The sequence below is a fragment of the Vidua macroura genome, chromosome 2, assembly GCF_024509145.1.
Source record: "Vidua macroura isolate BioBank_ID:100142 chromosome 2, ASM2450914v1, whole genome shotgun sequence".
Lineage (NCBI taxonomy): Eukaryota > Metazoa > Chordata > Aves > Passeriformes > Viduidae > Vidua > Vidua macroura.
In genome coordinates this window covers 99,870,262-99,880,408 of record NC_071572.1, presented here as the reverse complement: position 1 = coordinate 99,880,408, position 10,147 = coordinate 99,870,262, and the positions used below count along the sequence as shown (strand labels likewise).

The window sequence follows — 10,147 nt, the reverse complement described above, 5'->3', positions numbered from 1 at the left end:
GACGCCCGCCCGGCGCCGGGGCGGAGCGGCTCTGAGCGGCGCGGCCCGGCCGCTGGGGCTTTCCACCGTTTGCGTTTTAGTAAAGGTTCGTTTTGCTTCGCAAGGATGCTAAAGGGGTTGTAATCCACCCACAACCTTCCGACCACGTCGGCCTCGGTTGGCACCACCTTTGTTAAATGTGAGGGAAGAGGCGCAGCTCCCTTAGGCCGCGCCCAGGCTCCTTCCCGGTTCAGCTTCCCGATGGAAGGACTTCCAGTCCTCTTGAGGATTGCTTTTTTTGGTTTCGTATTTCAGGGTGTTTCCGTGCAGCAACGTAAACACAACCATTCTTGCTTAAGACAAGGGGCAATGGTTTTAAAGTGAAAGACGGCAGGTTTAGATTAGATGTAAGGAAAAAATTCTCTGTTGTATGAGTGGGAGGCATTGGAACAGGATTTTCAGAGAAGCTGTGCATGCCCCATCCCTGAAAATGTTCCAGGCCAGGCTGGATGGGGCTTTAGCAACCTGGTCTAGTGGAAGGTGTCCCTGCCCATGGCAAGTGGGTTGGAATTAGATAATGTTTAAGGTCCTTTCCAACTCAAACCATTCCGTGGTTCTATGACTGAACTGAGGACTAGTATTTCTAGATATTTTGCAGCCCCTTCCCCATGCCACCACCCCCATTTCTGCCTCGCACAGCTCCACACTGAGCCTCCCCCTCTGCAATTCAGTGTCTGGACTTTTACTTCGGTGGTCTTGACTCAGGTCACTAAAGAACTGAAGCAGGGTACAGGTGTCCCTGCAGAAACTAGTGACCAGACCTTGTGATTCACCAGGAGGTGTGCTCTCTACAAGGAGGCAAAGCTTTTTCCTTTAAAACAAAATGGTAATTAGGAAATTAGCATTGGCCTGGGAAACTGGAACACGAATGTCCTCTACCAATAATAAGGAAAAATGCAGTTACTTCCATACATTGTGAACACCAAAGCAAAATCTGATGCGAAAGAAAGCTATGTCAGAGCTGTGATTCTTCTTGAGTTTTGTAACTTGAATTACCCAATAAATAACTGGATGAGTTTCCTCTTTTTGTTATGAAACTGAAAATGCATTATCGTAACTTCTCCTTGGGCGAGTATTGCAAAAGATGGAGTCACTCTGGTTTAGTTATTTTGCTCCTGGTCCTCCACTGACCTGGTGTTATTGTCACCTGTTAGCACTGCGGTGAGCTCTGCAGAGTGCTTAGCTCTGCACCTCTGTGTGCAGACACACAGCGTAGGAGTATGTGTCACTGAACCTGTAAGCAGCTGCAAAATGTTGGTAGACCATCCAAGATTTCCCACCACAGCTGATAAAATATTTCTTCCAGATAAGGGGAAGGGAAGAAAAAGCACTTGAACTCTGTGTTCTTTCTGCCCTCTGTACACACAGTGGCTCTTCACTAGTCACAGAACCTGCTGCAGTTCCGTACTGCACAGGACAGTACATGGATGCCATTTCCACATACAAACAAATCTCCTAACTCCAGGAGACTCCCCAAAATGACCTCTGCCCTGGAAAGAATTTGCAACAATGTTTACAAGGTGATGTAATGGATCTTGGCAAAACTTTAACCTTAAAAGCCCAAAGCTACTGTTCAGACCTAAGTACTGGCTGCAGGTCAGGAAACCAGACTTATATCCTGACTCAGTTGCTTGCTACTGAAAGGAAATTGGACAACTGTCTCTGGGCTTATAATTAATTCTTGCCTTAGCAAATGGCTGTAAGACATTCAGATTACAACTACTACTGTATCTTCTTCTCACTAGGAGTGACTTATCCTTCCAGTTTCAAAATGAAGACAGTTTTCACCTTATACATCAAAAGGAGAAACATCACATGGCTGACAATACTGAAGGACTTCTAGAAAGACTGAGGCGGCTGCCACCACTATCTAGAGTCTGATACACAGCTGTATGAGGAATTTTAATTATCTGAATGTTTTATATTGTCTGGTTTCCTCTTGGCTGTGAAAACTCGTCCAACTGGGGTGGACTGTAAACATGCCTGGATTTCTGTCTGATCACCAGTGCCACCGCCTGGCTCTGACTGTCATCACAAGGTGGTTGTAAGCCCAACTTAAAATCTTAAAAACAATAGTTCTTGGAAATGACACATTCACCTCTTCTTTATTTGGTTAGACACACAAGAAAAGATAGCACTCTTGGCTGCAACCAGACAAATTCCTAGTGAGTCCAACATAAACTCAGGTTTGGATGGGCTCAGCCTCATTCAGTATCTGACCTGCAACTGAAGAAACTGCACAAGGAATGCACTGTAGGATTCCAGCAGATATCCAGAGGTTTTGCTAAATCTCCAGAAATAGATTCCATCCTATTCAAAGTTTAAAATTATGAGATTTCTTGCTGAAGTCAGAGTAAGATTTTTAACACAGGATCAAGGCCCTCTCTGAAAAGCTGTATTTAAAACCCTAAAGAAGCAGGGGAAAGGTACATTACAAATGAGATAGAAGGAGTAAAGAAGTTTTAACGGACAAGCAGGGCAAATAAAACATCCTGTTTGAGGCCAGATACAGCATCCAGGAAGGCTCAGGCATTATAAATAGACATGAATTTGCTTTATTATAAATTTATCACATCCACGCAGTGACAATGGTACAATCTGATTTATTTCCCAGACCTTGTAAGCTCTGGTTGATACTTTGTAGTTGAAAAACATCAGGAGAGAGGGTCTTGCCAAGAACATCAGAGTCAGAAAGTGAAAGCCCCTGCCAAGGCCAAGAGGGTAGGAAATTTCCAAGATGAAATTTATCAGGGGCTTAAAAAGCATCCCAGTACCTGTGGAGAAAAACACCCTGAGCTTTCCAGAACACTTTTAGTTGAAGACAGAAAGGAAGAGCCCACTTGGTATGGTAGATGAGTAAACAGGTTTAGCTGATGAATCAGCCATGGTCAGAGCAAAAAAACTGACTTTGAAGCAGAGTGAGAATAGTCCTTCAGTGGTGTCTACGCTCCCTTACACGTGGTGAATTCTCTCTGCATTGCTTGTCTGCAGGAGTACTATCATGGTTCTCTCTGGACAAACTGCAGGTTGCTAAGGAGACCCTCAGGCATAGCTAACAACATAAAACTGTTCACTGCACCCATTTGCAATATTAACAGGTTATTCCATATCTTCTCCCAGTCATACAGAAAAGTCAATCCAGGGTCCTTCCCTGAAGGTGCTCCAGTGTGTCTCCTGCAAGGATTCTGACATCTGTCCCAGCAAACAGGCATTTGGTGTGTGCACTCTCAGGTCTAGATAGATGCAGTTTTCTACAGAATACAGTATGAACATTAATCATTAATGTACCATCTCTTCCCAGCCAGTGAAGGCTGGTAGGTGAAAGGTTCAATGAAAGCAAAGGGATTTGCTTTGCAAAAAATTATCTTTCACATAGCTAAGTTGTGGAGCACCTTGCCACAGATGCTGCAAATGATGAAAATTTACTTGGGCTCAAGAGGAGTCTTGGTAGGTTAAGAAAGAGAAACAAGAAGAGGGTTAGTAAATACACAGAAGCCACCTCTGCCTTGAGAAGTCACCGAGCCACAGATGGCTGTAGAATAGTAGTCAAAAACCCTGTCATGATTTCTTGCCTACTGTATTCCAGACATCCATTCTGGACCTCCAGGTACTATCCTAGGTGGATAAGGAATAGACACTTTACAGTCTTCTGATTCAGAGTCCCCTGGGATTGAGTACACACAGAAGTTTTATCGAAGCTGAAGCACAATCCACCTTCACCCACCTATGGGTTGCCCAAGGTTACTTGAAGTGTTAATGACAAAGCTACAAATAAAACAGAATTGTCTCAGCACATTCACTCATTCCAATGACTCAGTCCTGTCTGTACACAGCAAATAAATAATTAACAAGCATTGAAAACAGCACACCTGTAGTACAGTTCTAATTTGTCCTATTGCTCTTGCACACACCATTATTCTATCCATATGTATATATGATCAGAGGTTATTTACATTTTAACATAAAAACTATGTATTACACTTTGTGTAATTTCCACTAATAATGCTTATGAAGCTATAATATTACAGCAAACAGTGATTTATGGTAAAAGACAGCCATTTCATGGAAACATGTGGTGTCATAAAAATAATTCTGCTAAAATAAAAGTGAGGAAACAGTTAACAATGTTACATTTTCAGTATCAGGTTTCAGAATAACAACCAGCTGCTTGAATGCAAGAGAAGAAATATCTCTCAAGTTCAAGTTTAAGCCAGGTTGCTGGCAGGACTTTGGCATCATGCACTGCTGTCACATTCCACCCAGCTTCTGAATGCCAGCTTTGCAATGTAAAATATTTAAATACAATCCTTCCATCTTCCAATTCATACTTCTGCTAAGAAAATTTATAGAAAATTCCATATCCAGGGAGCCATGTGTATGAAATTCTCAGAAAGATGGATGTTTTCTGCTTGTGTAGCTGCTTTTCAATAAGCTGTTGTACACTGTGTGCTCTTCTAACCTGCTTTCCCTATGTGTGCTCTTCTTAGGGAACAGCTGTGTAGTCATTTTAATCTGACATAAATTTGGCCTGTCTCTAACATGGTTAGTCCCACCATTCTTGTTCCCAGCTACTCTGATTCACTGCCTCCCTCACTTATGTACCTGAGCTGTAAATTGTATCAGGGATCACATCCTACTAAAAACATAATCTCTCTCCCAGTTTGCTGAGTCAGGTTTGGCTTTGTGCTGTGTTTAATCTGATCGAACTCTGTCCTGTCCCCTCCCTGTGCCACCCACAGCATGCTAGAAAACACATTAATTAAAAAAAAAAAAAAAATTATCCAGATCAGCTCAGACATACAGTTCATTCAATAACACTTCCATCAATAAAAGCGTTAGCAGAAGGAACGAGGAAATGGGCCTGAAAAATATCTACCTTTTTTCAGTAGCTGCTGGATACATGCTGGTTTAACTACACTGTTTTGGTTCACAGAAGTACTTTCTCAGGTGAAATATTAATAAACTAGTTTACAAGGATATATAGATCATAATCTTGCAAGTTTTTCAACATACTGCTGTGGCAGAGGATTTTGCTACTTTCTCATTCTTGGTTTATTTCCATATTTTTCTTCAGTGGATGTCTGTTCACCATCAGATTCAGAAAACCAGCCTAGATTTACTTCATGTTCTGCAATACCTGGCTGCATAGGTATGCCCTAAATAAATCCTAGAATGAAACCAATTAGAATAGATTCAGTCAACAAAATGCTTCTTTTCATACAGTATTCTTTATATTAATGATCACAAATGTAAAGTGAGAAAAAAATGAAACAAATCTAAACATCTGTATACAATGAGATTTCAAAACCTTGACAAAAAATTAGCCATTTTAAAGTTTTGTAAAAGGGTAATACTTCACATCTTTGTTGTGATCAAGAGGATGGTAGAGAGGAAGGGAAAATCCTAGTGTACTGACAAAGAAAAATATATTGTTTATAAAAACATACTTTTTACACTCTACATAATAATCTTCATATAATATTTTCATTGAATGGTATACAACTAATATAATAAACAAGCATAATGACCATATGGACCTTTTTTTTTTTTTTTTGCATTTAAAAATAAATCAGTAGAATGACAATGGGTCACCCTCAAAACTCATTACTAAATGCTATTTGGTAAAAGGTACAGGAAAATGGTGTACATAGAAAGTAGAATGTTTTCATAGTTCAGGTAAAAAACTTTGTGGTGTTTTAATGTATTGGACCAAAATGAGCTTCATGGGTGAGGAGGAATCTTTGATACGGCTTTTGTAAGATCATTGTCTTAAAATGTAAATACAGAAGTGATATAACTGATATGTCTGGTGTTTCATCTGTAGAATAGGATACTCCTAATAGATAATTCATGGATTAGGATACTTAGGATACTCAGCTGTACTAGGGATACAGATACGAATGAATGAGCTTGGTTTACAAAAAGTCTAGTTAGCTTGGCAATTTGCCCAGGATTATTTATTATTGTTATTATTGCTGTTATTTACCAATGTCAGTAATTCAGGGTGTGGGCTGACATCACAGTTAAGCAGCACAGCCAAATACTGCCAAAGGGCAGCCTTGCTTCTAGCACGCCCAGTCATTTGCTCCTGACATGCCCTTCATGCCAATGCTGGGACACATCTCATGCTGTATTGAGCCACTTCGGGCAGTTAAACTCCAGAAAACTGGTCCCTAAAAATGTGATTAAGCTTCAGCCAGTTTGGCCCTGTGACTTTCATATGTAAATAAAAACATCTGTACTTAGGTATTTTAAAACCTTACCAAAAAAATCCCCAAAACCAAGCAAACAAAAACCCAAAACCAATTTGAAAGGTCTGCAAATAAAAACCTTCTTTCTTTGTTGTGATCAATAGGCTGAAGAAAGGGAAAATCTGACGAACTTTAGAGTTTTTTATAAAGAAAATGAAAGCTTGTATCTCGTATTCTACATATCTCTGTAATTTATAAAAATGTGAGAATGAAGGTAAATATTTGCCAACAGAAACTTTTATTTCTACTTTATCAGTCAGGAACTGTTATTCCGCCTGTGGAGCTCTGCTCAGCTAAGTTTGTTGCTTCCTTTTTAAATAATTCCAACGTGACACTTCAGAATCAGAATCTTCACAGACCAGAAACAGTGGGCTAACCAAAGAAGGGCCACTTTTCAAATTCTGGACAAATCTGCAGTCAGAGACCGACTGCCTCCCTGACCTTCAAAAACCGAGTCGTATCTTGCTTGTTTTCAGCTGCCCCTCATTTGCAGACAGGCCTTTTCTGTTCGCGGTGACCTCACAAGTCCGTGCGCGTTCAGAGGCAATGATCCCCATGCAAACAGCAGGACAGGGCACCTCTCCCTCTCGAGCCGGCCTTGGAACCTCGCCACCAGCGACGTCACCACCACGCGCATCTCGCGAGCTACGGACACACCCCCCGGCCAAGGGCCCCCCAAAACGCGGGATCCCAAACCCCGATTGGCGGATCCGCCCCAGCCTGCCCCCGGCGGGACCGAGCCTCGCCGAGCCCCCGGGGCTTGCCATGGGCGAGGAGGCGGCTCAGCCCCGGCGGCCCGGGGTCGGCGTGGGGGTGGTGGTCACCAGCGCCGCGCACCCCGACTGCGTCCTGCTGGGCAAGCGGAAAGGCGCGCTGGGCGCCGGCACCTACCAGCTCCCCGGAGGGCACCTGGAGTTCGGGTAGGAGCCCCGCGCCCTCCCTTCTCGCCCTACCCTTCTCCTTTGCACCGCCGTGCCCTGAGGCGGCCCTGCCTTCCCTTGCCTTGCCCGCCCGCAGGGAGAGCCTGGCGGAGTGCGCGGCGCGGGAGACGCTGGAGGAGGCGGCGCTGCGGCTGCACCATGTGCGGTTCGCGTCAGCCGTGAACGCGGTGTGCGCGTCCCAGCGCTACCACTATGTCACCGTGCTCATGAAGGGCGAGGCCGAGCCGGGCGCCGAGCCGCGCAACCGGGAGCCCGACAAGAACGAGGGTAAGTAATCCTCTAGTTCCAAGCGCCGTGCCGCGGGCAGGGACACCTCCCACTAGATCAGGTGGCTCCGAGCTCCATCCCGCCTGGCCTTCAACACTCCCAGGGATGGGGCATTCTCTGGGAAACAAAAAAAGCTGCTCAGGCAAAATGACTCTATATGCAACAGAGAACCTGACTTTGTATTGGTAGTTTCTATATGATCCATCTAGACTTACAGAGGAGGGACCCCCGAGCAGCATTAAATCCTATTCCTGGCCCTGCACGGGGCAACCCCAGCAATCCCACCTTGTGCCTGAAAAGGTTGTCCAAACACTTCTTGAGCTCTATCAGGCTGCACTATGGAGGCTATTCCAGTGCCCCAGCACCTTTTCCTAACATCCAGTCTAAACCTTTCCTGCCACAGCTTCATTTTGTTTCCTTGGGTCGTGTCTTAACTCTGTACTCAGATTTTTTTTTTTTTTTTTTTCTCCTACAGGCTGGGAATGGGTCAAATGGGATGAATTTCCTCCAGCAGATCAACTGTTCTGGGCCTTACGCTGTTTAAGAGAGCAAGGTTACAATCCCTTTACAGAAGAGCTGGATCATCTAAAGGGGTACACGGGAAGTCACCAATTAGAGTAAAAACAAATTGTATGTTATGTAACAAACTAAAGGACAGACCCGCTTTTTTGGTGTAGAAGAAAAAAAGATATGAAGTGCTAACCCTGCCCATGTGAAAATATTATCTTTCCCAAAGAACATAGCAACTGTTTCAGTGTTTTTCCCATGTTTCACACGACAGTTGTCTCTCATTCCAGACCCATTTCTAGGTTTAGTAGTTAACAATTAACGTTTGCTTTTACAGAAAATTCAGTGTTTTATCTAGTTAATCTTTATATTGATGAACAGCCATTTGGAAATCAGCACTAGCCAGGGAAGCTTACTCACTTAAAAGCAGTTGCAGCAAAACTTACTCATTTAAACCTGCCTTCCTGTAATTACTGGACCAATTTTAAAACTTAGCCTTGTCTCTTAGCTTCAGTTATGAAGCTACTGTCATGAACAAAAATTGCATTTAATAGACAATGCCTTTTTTCCCTGCAGACAGCAGTATATACTTGAAAATCAAAGGAGTATTAAAAATTTGAAAAGATTACCATGACTTATTGCAGAGAATGAAAATTCCCTGACCCTTCTTGCCAGTTGCTTTCATAACAGTTCTGTTTAGAGCCTCAGTTACATTGAATTTATCTGCAGCAATGTCTCAGATCTCTGCAATTGATCTGAATTTGTAACTGAACTCTCGGAATGGAGAGGTGCCTACTCTACTAGGCTGACACAAATCTCATTTATAGGTGCAGCTCCATGGCAAAAATCATACTTTGTGGCTAAAAAGAGCTGTCAGTATTAAACAGCACAGATGAGTGTAATTCTGTATGACTGGCTACTGAGATTTGGTAAAATAGTGAATTTTCAGTTTGACTGATTAAATGACTGAGTTGTTAGTGAATGAAATTACAGTACATACAATACCAAGGAGTTCATATATTTTTTTTTTTTTAGAATCTGTAACTAATTTTGATTAATTGTCACCATCCAGCTGTGGTCACTAAGATATCAGCAGTTAATTGTAGGATATAATTTTTAAATAAATCACTAATTGGCTCATTTTTCTCTTGTCAGGGTTCTTTTATAGCACATCTCCTGTCTATTTCCTTTAGATATACTCATTGTACAAAAATGTTGTAAGATAGCTTTAATTTCTCTGGAATAAAAAAGAGGCACAATACTGAGATTAAAATTACCTGAAATTATGAATTGACTTCTCAGTTTTTAAAAGAAATCAGCTTGAAGCTGATTCCTTACTTGGTACATAATTTTTTTTTAAATGGAGATGGCTCTTCTTGCTGAGAAACAGACAGAGTGATGAGGCATAAAGATGCTACTGCCCCTGGCAATCCTCCTGCTTAGAGTTTGAAGTATTAATTATGTGCAACTTCCCTTAGGACAGACACCCATTCTCTGAAGTGAAGAAAGAAGTAACATTACACAGCAGTTTTGAAATGGGAAATTTCACAAAAAATTCCTTTGCTACTGTACCTTTGTAAAAAGCTTATTTTTCTATTCAAAAGTGGAGATTTGCTTCCTGCAAGCAACCTTATGTACACCGAAAATTATTCCATTCTGTCAACAAAGAAGCTGTAGGAAGAGTTGACAGATGTCCTGCCCATCTGTCCCAAAGACTAATGAAGAAAAAAAAATCGAATTATTTAGTACAATTTTAAAGTTTAGAAAACATCTAGGTCCTGATGAGAGAACAGAGACCACTGTAAAATGGTCTGTCATTCAATAAATACTTTCTTGGCATATTTTGTTAATGGTTATGAACATTCTATTTTTTGTAAATACACAAGTAGACACTGAAATGAGGACACAAACAGTATCTCCATATGTCAGCATTTCTGTATCTTTTCAAAATGGATCGATTAAAAGACTACAGTGCATTACTGCAACCAGCTGTCAGCAATCCCCAACTCAAATAACTTTGTAGCCATCACACATTTATATTCCCCACCCCTGCAGAAAATGTGGTTCTCAGTCAATTTTAGCTGCCAAGACTCAGTCCTTTCAACTAAGTCTTTACTTTGATTTTTGGTACTTTTGCTAAAT

General features: G+C 42.0%; 1 protein-coding gene and 1 long non-coding RNA gene across 2 annotated transcripts; both read left to right on the top strand.

Annotated features, from left to right (window-relative positions):
• Positions 1-8: 8 nt before the first annotated feature.
• On the top strand, positions 9-4,798 carry LOC128821198 (uncharacterized). The gene is made up of 2 exons (XR_008441036.1): positions 9-85; positions 1,785-4,798. It is a non-coding gene; the product is annotated as an uncharacterized LOC128821198 (long non-coding RNA).
• A 2,193-nt stretch (positions 4,799-6,991) lies between these two features.
• Positions 6,992-9,147, top strand: NUDT15 (nudix hydrolase 15). The gene is made up of 3 exons (XM_054002158.1): positions 6,992-7,210; positions 7,308-7,498; positions 7,974-9,147. Exons 1-3 carry the CDS (start codon positions 7,056-7,058, stop codon positions 8,117-8,119), a joined length of 492 nt encoding a protein of 163 aa, XP_053858133.1. The 5' UTR covers positions 6,992-7,055; the 3' UTR covers positions 8,120-9,147.
• The last annotated feature ends 1,000 nt before the right edge of the window (positions 9,148-10,147 follow it).

Bases quoted from the DNA above. Each gene is read 5' to 3' on its own strand.
- NUDT15 (XM_054002158.1), top strand. From the start codon at position 7,056: ATGGGCGAGGAGGCGGCTCAGCCCCGGCGGCCCGGGGTCGGCGTGGGG. The intron at 7,211-7,307 runs GTAGGAGCCCCG...GCCCGCCCGCAG, and splicing joins GGAGGGCACCTGGAGTTCGG to GGAGAGCCTGGCGGAGTGCG. The intron at 7,499-7,973 runs GTAAGTAATCCT...TTTCTCCTACAG, and splicing joins GGAGCCCGACAAGAACGAGG to GCTGGGAATGGGTCAAATGG.